General features: G+C 38.3%; 1 protein-coding gene and 1 long non-coding RNA gene across 26 annotated transcripts in view; one reads left to right on the top strand and one right to left on the bottom strand.

Moving 5' to 3' along the window:
• The window catches only part of DLG2 (discs large MAGUK scaffold protein 2), a 1068724-nt gene that overhangs the window by 451932 nt on the left and 601040 nt on the right, over nt 1-15752 (bottom strand). For all 25 annotated transcript variants that reach the window (XM_080375907.1, XM_080375911.1, XM_080375888.1 and 22 more), the window contains one exon: nt 1422-1475. In XM_080375907.1, coding sequence (XP_080232033.1) covers nt 1422-1475 — 54 coding nt within the window. The remainder of the gene's footprint in view (nt 1-1421; nt 1476-15752) is intronic.
• The window catches only part of LOC308059077, a 450864-nt gene that overhangs the window by 286127 nt on the left and 148985 nt on the right, over nt 1-15752 (top strand). The gene's annotated exons all lie outside the window — the stretch shown is intronic.

The raw sequence follows: 15752 nt of genomic DNA, 5'->3' as shown, positions 1-15752 counted from the left end.
GCATCTGTATTTAGGAATTCTAACACCATAGCTGCAGAGTAGCCTGGGCACAGGTCCAGTGCTGAAAATGAGAACTGGGGCTTGCAATGTCTCTCTTGGTAGGTCTAGAGAACACAAAGTGTAAAATGTCTCATTAAAATAGAAGAAAAGCCATACCTATTGAAAGTGAGACCATAGCAGATGGTTCTGATGTTAGGAAGGAAAACAGAGACAGAGAGACAATGGGAAGTCTTTTAAGAAAGCTGAATGCAAATGAACAGAGACATTTTATTTAACTTTTCCACCCTTCTCAATAGTTGAAATTCCCAACAAAGGATTTAATTCTCTTTGGCTTTACAGCAGTGTCATTCTTCTAAACTGCTCTTGGCTGTGATCTTTACATGTGTTCTGCACATTAATTTCTAAGGTTTATGAATTGTCAGAAACAAACAAGCTGGCCAGGATAACGCCTATTAAACTTCCTCATCAATACTCTTCTAAAAGACAGAACGCAGCAATATGATTGGTGTAGGTGGATAAATAATTAGGCTTATGCATTGGTGTCATAAGAAACAGATGTGGACAAAACACGACAGATGAGAGACATTAATTAGGAGCTTAAAAAAGATAACTCAGACAATGCAAGGGAGAAAAAGGAGAAAGATTAGATACTGGCTGGCTAGCTTCATACTACTTACTTTTCTGTCCTCCAATCATTTAAGCTGGTTACTCTCTATATTATGTATTAACTTGGTCTGCTTTTGTGTCCTTTATTGTCAACTGTAGTTGCTTTTACAGTCTAAAATTACAATGATATCAAATGCTTGCAGAAAAGCAGGTTTTTAAAACTTTAATAAAAACATGCATTTATAGTTAAGGTAAAATTGTTTTCTAGAAGTCACAGAAATTAAAAGACATTAATAAGAAAGCATGAAGTCATCTAGTTTGTTCTCTTATTTATTAAGAACAGCTTTCATCTACAAAAGGAATAGAGACAGGGAAATGAAGAGCTGTGTGCACCATTTTAATACTACAGTGTGCATCCAGGTATCTTCTTTAACAAGCTAGGAGGGTCCGTGCTGATTTAAAATGAAATATTCATATTTTACATTACTGGTAAGGAGAAAAGGCTTAATGAAAGCACTTCCCCGCCCCACCCACCCACCCACCCCCCCCCCCCGCCCCAAAGAAAGGCTAGTTTTAGTAACTTACAGTTTATGTGTTGAATTCTAAACTACAAATTATGTGTATATAATATGTTCTAATTAATTCAAGTGCAATTATCATTCCTGATTTCTTCTTCTAGAAAAGAATTACCCGTGTAACTGTAGAAGACATGATTAATGAAAAGATTTATTTATAACTTCTATGCAATACTGAATAGAATTCCTGTGGGGAAGTAAACAAATTCTATATATTAATAAAAAAATATAAATACTTACATAAGGGATTGTGTCCAAGGTGTCTGTGTTGACAATTATAGGGGCAGGGCTTGCCTGAAAGGGGAAAAAATACAGAAAGGAAATTTAAAAATATGAATTTAATTAATATTGAAATACCCATAATGTTACATTAAATTAAAAGTCTAAAGCCTGTTTTCCCTTTGAATTCACATTGTACAACAGAACATAACTTTGGGTATTGTTCAATCAATTAAGGATGGAGGAAATAGATTCTTAGCCTCCAAACCACAGCTCACTGTGGTCTTTCTTTTCAATTTCATTAGGGTTTGGATCACATCCTGAATACATAAAAACTAGTCATTCAATTTTGAGTAGAACTGTAAGAAACATGATGCATCCAACTTAAAGTTAGGGGACCTTGGGGGTGAGGGCTTCAGCTTCCCTTACAAGTGCGCTTGTGTTCCAGCAAAACCAAGATGACCAACTGATCTTTACAGAGGATAAACCTCAACATTTATGTTTACACTACTTATCTGTACTATATAGGTATTTAGTATGTGTATATGCATATATACGATGATATTTATATGAAAGCTGTATATTCTGCATGGTTCATATGCACTCAGCTGATAGTCAGTTTAAAATATAGACCTAGTTTAAAAAGATTTGTGAATTTGTAAAGCTGCCCAACCTGATCTTTAACTTATGGATGAAGCCCATATTTGGGCTCGTTTCCAGCCACCTGAAATGCACTAACCTCCTCTTCTTCCCACACTGGGGTTTAGTGGCGGTGACCCAAGGCTGAGCCCTGGTTTGACCCAGGTGCATAATCTTGGCTCAGGCTCTGGAGAAAAGTACAGAGCTGCGAGAAAGTGTAGAGCAGAGTAGAGCCATGCACCATAAGTAAAATGTCAGAGGGCAGGACTGCTACGAAGGGATTGTTAACAGCTCAAGGACTCAGGAGAAGAGGGATCAACACATAGAGTAGTAGAGAAAGTGATGGAAGCCACCGCTTCTCTGCCTGGCTAATGCCTGCTTGGTCAGCAAACACTCTTCAGGCTTTTTATCGGGCTGATGAACACAGTAATGCTTAGCACAGTAGCTCATTAGTTCTATTTATCTACATTGTATATTAGCTAACAAACGACTGTCTGTAGTTTAAACTTGTATAGACTGCAGGTCTCTTTGTGCATGGTAGGCATGATTACAACACTACTGAAAACACTGATTGTATTTCCATTGTCAAATATTCACTGCAAGATTTTAAAACCTAAGTAACATAACCCAAATTAAGAATGTAACATTAGTGCAATATTTCAAATACTTTGAGAATATCAGAGTTTCTTTCCAGTTTTTCTGCTGTTATTGAAAGATAATTCTGTGTTCAAACAAATCATACATTACTGTATAACAGCTACTGATGATTAACGCCGCTGTTTCTATACAACCATGTAACCTGTGAATAAAATCTAAAAATGAAATGCATACATTTCTTGGCATGTATCAGCTATCACAGTAATCAGTTATCAGAGTTTTGATATTAAAATACTTAGTGTCTGAAAAGGTATACACCCATACCCATTTATTCTCATTGTGCCCCATAACTGGACACTTTGGAGTGAGAGACAAAAGCTGAACGCCGTGTGATTGTCATATTTTTAGCTTTAGCCATATGGAATTATTAACTATTTTCACTGAAGTTTAACCAAAGGATTTCCTTTTTAGAATCATAGCCTTTACTTGAATGAATATTTCACCTCATACATTTAAAGACTGCTACCTTTGCTACAGGAAGAAAAAAATAATTTATTTTTACAGCACTGATTTTATCTTCTGTTTATTTTTACATACGGTGAGAAGGTCTAGTACCAAATATGAGCAAAGTTTGCAATCTTCAGAATGAAAGCATCTTTCCACTGCTTTAGAAAACAGTTATTTAATAAAATAACAAACATTTTTCAGAAGTCATTTTCCAAAGCATTCTCATACTATCACCAATTGCTTCTATCCCATTGAGGAACAAAGCCTTGTATCTGAACCAGATTTACCTGAAGTAAAACTAAAGAGATTCTCAATCAGAAACTAGTGATTGTGGGAACACTATAAAAAATAATATTCAGGGGATTTGGAATTTCTTTCAAACACTCAGTTACCCCTTTTACTTCCTCTTACGAGCACAAGCAGAACCTGCACGTCCTTCACACTATCAGCTGCAGTTGCTTTCAGTACTGTCGCTGCCTTGCTGGATCCCTGTATCAGTGCTATACCGCCCTGACTGAGAAAAGTTTTCTCTTACACCGAATCAGAGTTACCCTTAATGCAACTTGTTTCTGTCGCCTTGTACTTCTGTGCATCTGTGCTTGGCTTTGTCTCCTCTCTGACCTTCCCTTAGATGGTTGAAGACAGCAATTAGATTCTTCCCACAGCCTCTGCAATTAAATTCTTCCCACAGCCTCTTCTGAACAAACTGAGCTCTCTTTTCTTGAATGTCCTGTGCACCAGACCCAGTCACTGTGGCGTGCACTGTCTTAGGTATCCCTCACCCAACACATGCTGGCATATTGGGGAACCTAGAATGGGACATGGTACTCCTGATGCAGTCTCACAGGTGATGACTAGATGTTCCTCAAGCCACTGCCTGGGTTGTTATTAGTGCAGCCCAGTTTGCTGTTAGCCTTCACCACTGCAGGGGCACATGGCTGGCTCACGTGCAATTTGTTCTCCACTCTACAAAGCTGCTGCCTACCCAGACTGTGCCTGGCTGGGACTCCTGCATCTTTTATTCTGTCCAGGTGCAGGAACTCCTCCTGCCTGTTGTCACTGAATTTCATGAGGTTCCTCTCAGCCCATTTCTCCTGCCTGTTGAGTGGCAACTCCCTCTGAATGGCTGTCCAGCTGTATCCCCCGCACTGCCCAGTCTGGTGTTATCTAAAACCTTGCTGACAGTGCACTCTATCTAATCATTCTGGTAATTAATGAAGATGTTAAACAGCATTAGCATCAGTATCTGTAGAAACACCACAAGTACCTTGTCATCAGTTACTGGTCTTGCTGACCACTGAATCAGTTACTGAATTGCTGACCATTACCCTTTGGGTCTGGAGGTCTAGACAGCATCCCACTCATCTTCTAGTACATCCATCCATTTGCAACAAAATCATAGAATCAGACAACTGTTCAGGTTGGAAAAGACCTTTAAGATCATCGAGTCCAACGCCTCTCTCTCTTTCTCTCATTCGGCTACAAACCTGAGAATTTGTGCTGAAAGCCTTGCTAAAATCATGGCAAATGACACCTACTGATTTCCCTTCATCCACAGAGCTAGTCATCTCATCACGGAAGGCTGTCAGGTTGGCAAGGCACAATTTACCCTTCGTAAATTGATCTGTCTCTTTGTAATCACCTCCCTCTGCCTTCATAAGCCTTGACAAGGCTTCCTGGAGGCACCAACCAGGATGTTTCCATTTGTTATCTTCCTACCTAATCCTGACCCCCAGGTTCTCATTTGGCCTGTCATCCTTTCCACAGCAAAAGCCTGAGCATTTAAGCTGCTCCTCTGAATAGTGGGATCCTTCCCTGCCTCGCCTTCCTACAGAGCCTGTAAAGAATTGGCTTTCAAGGAAGAACACCTTTCAGGGTTCATTTTAACATAGTGTTTACTGTATTCTTTACTGACTGGAAGAGCTGAACTTAACTATCAAACATAATTTTCTCCTACTGAGGTATTCATCCTAATCAGACAGATGAGCTTGAGAAAATCCACAGAGCAATAGTTTCAGACGGTTATAGTGACTATAACCATTCACTCACAACTAATATCATCAGTGCATTTTCCTTTGCTGTTCCTCCTGTTCCTATCTGTGCATGTGTGGGACAGCAAGTCTGTGTGGTGATTTGGGGTTTTCTTCCCTCTTCCCCCCACCCCCCCCCCCACCCCCCCGGGAAAGCTGATTTAATACAAATATTTTGCTTCTGTCTCTCTAATATATGGTAATAGCTCCTGAGCTAAAATACTGCGTTTAAGTGCAGGAAATGGAGATGATTTTATTAGTTATGCCCTGTTTGTAACTTGTGCTTTAAATAGAAGTAGGAGGCTTTAATCATGCAGAGTAGAGAAGAGAGTTTGCAACCACTGGAAAGAGCCCTACATATACTGCTAGTCGTGGAGTACACAATAGCATCAAAAAAGCCTTGTAATCAAAGTGAAGTTACTCAAAGGATAGGTCAAGGGAAGACAGTAGCAACAGGGAGTCAGAAGGATTTTACTTCTAGGATGACGTCTCTATATTCTGAGTAAAAACACGTCACATGCACTGATTCCCCAAATTCTTAGAAAAGGTACCCAGATATCTGCACACTTCTTATAGAGGACACTGATAAATCTATCATAGAGTTCATCAGCCCACCAAGGATACTTCCTTTAGTATCCTTCCTTTATTCACATAAAAGATGCTTTATGTGAATAAATTAACAAAAGCACGCAAAAGGGTTTCTAGATTCTCTCCCGAAGCTCTACCTACTTTTAATTGAGACAGCACTGCCTCTTATCTGCCACAACTTATACACCTACACATATATAAACTATATATCTAAGTCTGAGACCAGATGAGAAGAAATGGATTTCTCAAAGACAAAGATAATTACTTTATTCCTAGCTCTGCCCTTTGACCCGCTCTGCAGTCTTAAACAAGACATTCAATTACTCTTTACCTAGCTTTTCTTAGCAATAAAACAACTAGCAAAACTGGCTTAATTGTTCAAAGTTTTAAGAGGGATGATGGTTGGCCAAGAATTAAATAATCTATACATATGTTGGGACTTTTAGAATTTTACATGTCTAATTGCCTAATTTGCAGGATGAATTCAAACCAGTGGTAATTAGCTCATGAATGAGACAGCCCTCTTTTAAGTCAGGTAGCGTGTAGAGGGCTCCCAGACTTTGCAATCAGATTTTAAAGATGGGAAGACGCCTTCGTGAACGTATTCACAATTCTGCAGCTGCAAAATAAATCCAAACTAATCAGCAAAAGAGGGAATTTTACTGAATTTGAATGATCCTGTTTTCCCCATTTCTCATGCACTTCCCTTTCTGCCCTTATTCTTACCTATATATTCAGTATTATGTTATGCTGACAATGTACCATGTGGGCTGTCAGCTTTATACCTACTGCTCCCTGTCCAGACCTTTTTTCTGCCCTTGACTAGAAGCAGTGCTCTCAGCTGAGCCATCTCTGTGCTTTGAAGAAAAGGCATCACACTGACAGCTGCAGTGACAGATTGGCAAAGCTGGGACAAAACTTGAATAGCTTTGGGGGGAAAAAAAAAAAAAAAAAAGGAAGATTTCTATTTCTTCTTCTTAAAGGACTTGAGCACAACAGACTTTGCTTCCACAAATATATATAAGATTGTTCTGCTTGCAGCGAGTCAGAAAGTCTAGTTGCTTTTCCACCAAAAGCACAACTTAAAAGCAAGATGTAGTGGAAGCACTAGAAGCCAGTAGAAAGAGAACAAAAAGGGACACCCTCTAGTTCATGAACATTTACCTTGCTACCAAATTCTCTGCAGGTGTATGACATGACTTACACCTCTCAGACAAGATGAACTTTCCCTCTCCCATGAGTGCCAGCATTATCCAGATTAACTGGTTTGACTTACAGCATTCACAGTTTTATATATTATCCATATTATACTTGATTTCATTCTTTTTCATTCATAACTCCTTGTTTTAACTGTTCCTACTATGCAGTGCTGTATTCAACACCAGACCATGAAACTACTTGCATAGGTATATGGTAACCATTTTATAAATAACAAGCACTTCTTAACCAGAAAGCATTAAAAAAAATAAAAAGTCATAATTTTTAAACTATCCACCTATATTTACAACTAGCTGCGATTTTAACTTTAATTTGACTCAGAACTGTCAAATGCTTGTTTTTCTGTTAAGAAATCACCATCATTATCTATATTACCACATTTAAGTAACCTCAAAATAAAGGTGGTAAAATCTAGAATAATACAACAGTGTATGCATTAACATTTAAAAAGTTGAGTTGCCAGTGGCTTATTACTATCTTTTGCAGACATTTGACTCTGTGGACTGTACATCACAGTTAAGGGCTCATCTTTGCAGGTAGCCAGCCCTAAATTCTAAAACACCCTCTGGAATTTTTATTTCCTTCTTTTTTTTTTTTTTTTTTTTTACAGTTTGATTTTACTTCAAAATGTTAGTATTCTAGATCTTAATAATATGAAGTGGAGCAGCCTCTGTATTTGTACATGAATAGAGCACACTGCATCACTCAGATAAAACGTGTCAGACTGAGGCCTTCAGAAGATAACACTGAATTAGTTTAAATTAATTTCATATTTTCAAAAGTTCCTTTCACAACTGCGAGAAATAGATTTACATTTACACACAATGGCAGGAAACATGAAACAATAATTTAGATGTCAAAACAGTAATTCTCTGACATGCTATGAGGCCTCAAGATCACAGAACACACAGAACCTTTCGTCTGTTTACTACTGAATTACAAACTGTAAGACTGCGAAGGAGAAAAAGTCATCTGCTTGTTATTAAACAAAAAATATAAAAGATAGGGAGCCTCTTTGAACATCTAAAGAATGAATTTTCAGCAAACAATCCTACCCCTACTTAGAGACATAAATCAGAAGTCAAAAGCAGCTTTGCTTGCAGGCTGCAGCTTTCAAGAAAAGAAGAAAAATGCCTCAAGAAATCCTTGAGACTTTTCCCTATGTATATAATGCAACCTCATATAAAGCCATTTAATTTAAGGGTAAATCATACCTTTCAAAGAAGGTGGCCTTGGTTTTGGGCTTGGGGCTTTGCATTGTTTTTTATTTAATCTGCAGGAATAACTTCCTATTTAAAAATGTGTTAGCTGTGGCATTCTTTAAGCAAAACAGGATTCAGACCTAAGTAAAAGCTACCATGTCTATGTGGATCCACAGCCTGCAAGAGGGAGTGACAAGAAAGCACCTGTTTACAGTTGTTGAAGTTTCACCTGTACTGATACTGCCTATTAGCATTTTGAATTAGCAATGATTAACATAATGGTAATTTTTGCCAGATATCAGATCCAGTGAAGGACACAGAAATGTCAATGCGAAAAGCTCGGTAGAGAATGAGGAATAATTATGGTACATCTGAATTTCCAGTGAAGATATTATTCAACTAAATGTTATAAACCATTAGATTTTGAGGTGATAACTTTCCTATTGCTAGACAGGGTAGATTAATCTGTCCCATTCTAGGATGCCAAATGCCATACTAAGACTCACACAGAGGTCCCATTATCACATCTCTGCTGACTCGCAAAAGAAATTGTTGCAACACGTCTTACACTAGTGCTCTAGCTTTGACCAGAAATTTAGGGCTAAATCCTGGTTTTAGATACACCACTTCAGCACGTGTTCATGGCCTTTTGAAAGTGAATGGGCAGTAACATTCATTTATTATAGAGATCTCTGCTCTGATCTCTGATCTGATCTCCCCTGTGCTTCAGAACTTTCCCCAAAGTCGGTGTCAAAGCACATCTCTTAGGAAAATAACAGCTTTAACCAATCCAGGCAATGGCAGTTTCTATGTTCTTAAGTCTCAATATGGAAAGTTTAGAATCAAGAACAAAAATGGAAATACATCCCATATGGTCTTTTTATAAGTGTATTATCTTCAAAACTCTGACATCTGATATGTGTACATTTTTTTCCGGATTTTATGTTGTTCAAATGATTTTATAAAAATATGAAATATTTGAAAAATCTTGCCACTACAATAAATATTAGTGGAAAGACAGACTGCAAAAATAGTGTTATGGAGTGATGCTACTGAAAACATAAGAGCTAAGCTAACTTACTTTCTACTATGCAATTACCAAAACAGGTTACATCTTCCATTTTAAACATCTTAATGACATTCTACTACATCTATCAGATCTAAAAATTTATGGTTTAAAGTCTTTGCAATAACTGAAGTTAACAGTAAAACATTGATCTGCTTCAATGGAGTCAAAATTTAAGCTAGCATTTTTCTACACAGTATTAGTTTTACTTTTCTCATGGCAGGATTTATACAGCATGCCTGCATTTAGCCAGGAGGTTTGTGAAAGCAATAGTAAGCAAAAATAATTTAGAAACAATTAAACAATTTAATATTCTTCTTTCAGATTTTTTTTTGTATGTTATTTTTAAAGTGCATTAGCTAAGTATCCAGAAATCAAAAATCCAGGAAAAAAAATTTACACAAGATGCTTATGCTATCCACAGAGTTGTTAACAATGGCAAATGGTCTCACTGACTTGAGCATTTCCATTTTTTCTGAAGCGTTAGCTACTGAACTTTTCTACAGTTTGCCTAAGCATTAACCATGGATTGGTGCAGATTTTTTATAAATCAGTGTAAACCTCAAGAAGAGCTGCACAACAAAAAAACCCCAGGAAAGTAATCTCAAATACCTGTCAAGTTCTTTTAACCTGAAAATATATTAATGAGTATATAAAAATATTTTCTCTCCAAGTGGATTTTAAACTTCTACAGAAAATATCAAGACTAAGTGACAAGTGTGTATGTGTACATATGTATGTATAAACAGACACCTATGTGCATTCAAACATACACATACACATGTAAGCACATAGACATAGGAAAAGAGCATGTCCCCAGTTTTTAGGCATCCTATTTGACCCAGCTGCATGCTGCCATGCATGATTCAACCTTGATGTGCACAAAGATAAAACTTCCGGAGAGAGGAAGACGAAACCAAAGCAAAACCCACACCTGTTATTTCCCTCTTCCCTCTTCAAAACTGAAGGGTGTATCACTCACTTTTTCCTTTGAAAATCACGGTATACCGAGTTCACAAAACAGTTAATCCAGTCTCTTATTTGTCACATTTTAAAGCCTGAAGTACCTGCAGGTTGAGTATATCATTTATTCCTGCTTGGAGATTTTTATAACCAGCCGCAAAACCACAAAAATAAACGGATTAAAAATTATAATTCAGATGAAGACAACAAAAAAGAAAGTGAATGTGAAACTAAATGCGAAATGGGGAAATTACTTTTAACAGAATTCAGTATCTATTCAAAGAGGCTTATCACAACATAAATTCCAAAGAATAGTTCCTGAACACTGATGTTTCAATCAGTTATATTGAGCAGTGTGTACAGCAGCCCCAAAATAATGGAATCGCTGCCAAGGGTGGACTGGTGGTACAGCTAAAACTCTCCATAGAGAGAAGAGAATTAGAAATACAGAAGAAAGTGTCTAATAGAGTCTTAGGAAGGTTCTGGGGTGTAACAGAAGCAGCAAAATCACCACTGGTCCTGTTTCAGCACTGAAGTTGCCAGAAGAGCTGGGAGTTACTGTGGTCCATAAAATGCATCAGCTTAACTCACTGATCCTGGCTAAGTCTGAGTAGGAGCAAAGCTATTTTGCTGAATCCTTTCACTTAACCAAGGCATATTTAACTCTAGGAAGAACTTAAAGAATTAAACTTGATTTTGAATATCTGCAATAAACTCAAAGTCAAATTGGTCTGTACTGGAGCAAAGAGGGTTTTGATTTTTATGTCAATGGAAGTAAACTTCAAACCTAACGTTCTTCGGAAAAGTTTTAATTGATGTCCCAGAGTGTCCCTTCATGTCCCAGAATCACTACGTGATGAATAAAATTAACAAAATAATTCCAAATATATCGCTCGCTGACAGTTCATTTCCAACCCTAAATCACTGCAGGAGCACTGCACTCATAGTACGTTATATCAAAAGATAACAAACATCAGTGTGTAAAGTGAAGCTAGCCAGGGTTTGGGGTAAGTCAGGCATGTTACAGGGTTTTGCCTTATGTGGCATAAAATACATTTCTCAATGGAGACACCCTGTTACATAAATTACAACTATTTGGTATTTTACTATAGGACTTGCCAACCATTTTTCATCTCTGTTTTCTCACCGACATCCTTCTGCCTGAGAGATTGGCTGCTCGGTGGGTGACTTACAGGACAGCACATGCCAGAGCTGCCTCTTTTCCCATGATCTTACCGACTGTAGGAGCCGGCGGGAGCATGGCTGGCTGCCGAGCTTAGCAGGGACTCTCCTCGTGAATCTGTGTAATACCATCAGGTCGTTACCGAAAAAAAGTGAATGGTCCCTTTAGGATGGTGCAATCTTTTTTTTTTAGGACAGATGGTGGAATTATATGCCATTTTCTTTTTGATTTTAGGACTGATTTCCCTCATAGTTGACAAATTTACACAGAGGGAAAAAAACCCCACAAATCAAACAGTTCGATATCTAGACTTTGGATCTAGTTATTCCTTAATCTGGCACATTCAAGGGCCTCTCAAGGAATATGCCCTACTGAAACACAAAGATCATATTGTACCTGCCCGCCTTCCGCCTGGCACAAGCAGCAGGGCTTCGGGAGGAAGGGGCTCGGCGGGGCCTCTGTGGCACGCGGCCGGGGCTGCCCGGGGCTGGGCACAGCCGGTTGCTACCGGCTTCACGCCAGACCCACGGCGGGGCACGGCTGAGCCAATCAGCAGAGTGGGCGGTGACCCTGAGCCAATCAGCTGTGGTGCATGGCGCCCCTGAGGAAGCGCGGGCTGTGGCCTGCTGCGGGGGAGCAGGTAACGCCCTGAAGAGACTGCAGCCCATGGAGGGCCTATGCTGGAGCAGAAGAAACAAGTAATAAGAGGAAAAGGGTGAGGAAAAGGGAGGGGCAGAGATAAACCACCATGCCTTGACCCCAAACCCAACCCCCTGTGCCACCCTCACCTCACTGGAGGGATGGAGTGTGACCTGCAGTGGTAACTAGGAGGAGGAGAGGTGTCTGGAGTGGAGCTGAGTCTGGCAAAAACCACTTTCCCTGAAGTGTTAATTTAACTGTTTGTCACCTTTGTTTCTCAATACCCAAACTCAATAATAAAATCTTCATGTTAACTGGCAATAAAGTTAAATTCCCTAAGTCAAGTCTGCTTTGCCTGCAATACACCTGTTCTGAAATTTCACTGTAGAACAGACATTTCTTCAAGTACCTTTTATTTATTCATCCTATTTTCAGATAAATATACGAAACCTGTATTGGAGGTGAGACTGTAACAGCAAAAGAAAGTAAAAGAACAAGGTCTTTGGTTATGAAAGAAAATATTGACTTGAGTAGTGGGAGCAACAATGAGGAAGTAGCAACAGTACTGCAGCCACAAGGAGAGTTAAGTTACCATGTGAAAATAGAAACACATGAAGTAGCAACTGATTATTGTTCATAGAGGACCTTTCCACAGAGAAGGAAAGCTATACCTTCTTCTCCTAACATATAGTCTATTAAGATGCTATTGCTGTCAACCTCTTAAATTCTTAGAAATAACATTTACCAAAAAAATTCAAAACACAAAATCAATGCAATGTGGCACCATAGGTTTGTAGAATAATGAAACAATGTAAAGGGTCTGAACTTGAGATGAGTAGGAACAGTGCCATAAAAGTAGCTCTACAATATGTCATTGCTTAAATAAAGAAAGTGCCTAGGGCCATTATTAAGTTTGGGAAGCCCAAACAACATGACTAGAGGATATAGCAAGACTGATAGTCTTTCAGAGAACTTGTATAGGACCTTAAAAATACACTTTAATTAAATCAAAATTATAGGCCTGGAAAAAAATTATGGCAATTCCTGTCAGGAGATGATCAAGGGAAAAGCATACTCGTGAACCTAACAAAATTATATTAGGGATGCAAATAGGTGTATCAATACTAATAATACAGACCTAAAAATTTGAACTAAAAAGGAAGAAGTGTCAAAAAAAATTTCTTTGATGTTATGACTGATGCTGAGAAACACTTCATACCAGGAGATTATATTTGCCTGTTTTTCAACAAATATTTGCTATTTTTAACGTGGGAATATTTTTCAATTTCATGCCAAGGGCAGGCAAGCAGATTTTATACACTGATACAACTGTGTGACAAATTGAACAAACTATAGTATAATCTCCCTAGAGGAGAGATAGAGGCCTTATTGCCTAAAACTCTTTGTATAAACTTAGACTAAACACTAAAATACTTACTGTAGGCACTACTCACATTCTGACAGATGGGCAACGTGACCTGTGAGGTCTTTCCCCATCTTTATATTTTAGCATTCTGTCATTTCTGAACAGTGTTGTTTTGGCTAGAATTGGATGCAGAAACACTGTGTAAAAAATTATTATCTTAAACTGAATTAAAATAGATTTGGGACTTTTAATAATGACTTATCTAGCAGCAAGTAACACAGCATTTTTACTGATGAGGCGCTCACAAACAGTAGCACAAGACACTACTTTGAAATATGATTGTTCTTAGATTATAGGATAACTTTTAGCTACTGATTTCAAGACATACTTTCTGCTGTGTAAAACACAAAAATCTAGGATGCTACTATTCAAATACATTAAGAACAGTGACCTGGACAGGACTAGGAAAATTCTGCGCTCTCTGGCTTTACTGTGTGAATGTGTATAACTAAAAGCCATTTATCCCAAAAATGAAACCACCTTCCTTTCACACAAAGACAACATTGACCTCTCAACTGTCAGTGTGTTGAAGAATGAATGTAACAATCACAGGGACACAAACCCTGAAAACTGCCAGAACTGATCTACAAAGATTGAGAAGGCGGGTTTGCAAATCAGTTAGGAGAACTTCAAATGTCACAACAACCTTTCATGAATTTACACGATCCCCCAAAACACTGGAACATTAAATGGTTCATCACATCAAGGCAGCCTCTTCTTCTTCTTCTTATAATAATAATAATAGCAATAACAACAACAACAGCAACAACAACAATAACAACAAGCAGCTCCTGGATGTCTGTCTCTGATATGATGGTGGTTTTTTTTCTCTGGAAAAGCTCCAGGAGATAACTTTCAGAAATAAGCTTTGATTACTGTTAGGAGGGAAAAAGAAAACATTCCTGACAAAGCAAGCAGTGGAAGTTATGTATATATCAGGTGCCAGGAGAGAACACCTGGAAAAGGACTAAACATAGCACTTAGTAACACAAATGGAGCTGGATGCTTAAGGCAGGATGTAAGTAGAATATAGTCATTGGAATCAAAGCACAGTCCTGAAAATACACAGATTTAGGAATTCAGGTTTCCCTTGCACCTTTGCAACAGTGCTTCAACCTCCAAAACGAGCCCAACATCTATCTCAAGCAATTGACATTCAGACATGAGGCAGCCTTTACCAAAGCACCCTTTGGACAGATCCAGTCTCCTCCTACCTGCCATTTAGACACCGATTCCACCCTCCAAATGAAATGGAAAATTTTCAAACACACCCCCCTCATCCAGTAAATCATGACGCCTGGCAGAAATATCACATTTACCATTCTCAGCCTGTTGTAAATCCTGACTTTCGCCATAGGACGTCTGGGGAAAATTAACACCTAATCTGATGGTCCTTTCCAAAAGCTAACCAACTTCACAGGCAGGTGCACCAATTCTGAGTACTAACACATAAAAACCCCACTGCAGACCTGACCCTGATACTAAATAAATGTTTGGTTGGGAGGACAAGAAATGGGAACATCGTGTGCTTCAGAGGAACAGGAGAAAAATGACATAGAAAGTATTACAGCAAGAACAACACAGAATCTACGGGAGGCACCAGGTTTTTTAGGGCAGCCGTAACAAGGAGAAATCAAGACTCTAAAGTTAAAGTCAGCCTATCCTTCACGTGCTACTATATGCTTTCTGACACATTTTGAAATGTCTTTTTCGGTTATAGCATAAGATCTCTACTCATACACAAACAGGGGTCCAAGCATCTTTTGCTGTCAGCCCATCTGGTGTTTGAAGGCACTTAGTTTTGCTCATTTATTAGTTCAATGCTGAGCTGATGTAGTTAGTACCTTAATAATTGATCTGGTTGTTGGTAAGATACTTAACAGGTCAGATATATGTCTCTTCTGCACAATATTAGTATATTTTCATTTAAAGATATCCCATCAAATTTGTATTTCACATGAAATGAAGATACGTGGAAGAATGCAAGATATTGTTTTCTTTCCTCTCCAGCATGCTCTGCCTGGCTTACCTAACCCGGTCACCAAAAGCATCATCCTGCATCTGCTACTGCATATGGGAAAACAAATATTTGCAGTCCACATGACACTAATATAAGTAAAATGTTTTTTCAAAATATTTGAAAGTCAAATATGATTAAAATTAGTAACACATATTGATGTAGACATAGAAGAGATCAGTACACTTAATTGTTTTATTCACAGTCTACAATATCATATTACTGTATGTCATTTGGCAATAAGCAGTAATGCCCATATGTATTCATTAAATGCAGT

This window comes from Falco punctatus, assembly GCF_963210335.1.
Source record: "Falco punctatus genome assembly, chromosome: 2".
In the NCBI taxonomy this organism is placed as follows: Eukaryota; Metazoa; Chordata; class Aves; order Falconiformes; family Falconidae; genus Falco; species Falco punctatus.
Note: the sequence above shows the minus strand (reverse complement) of the source record. Positions and strands in the feature narration are given on the sequence as shown.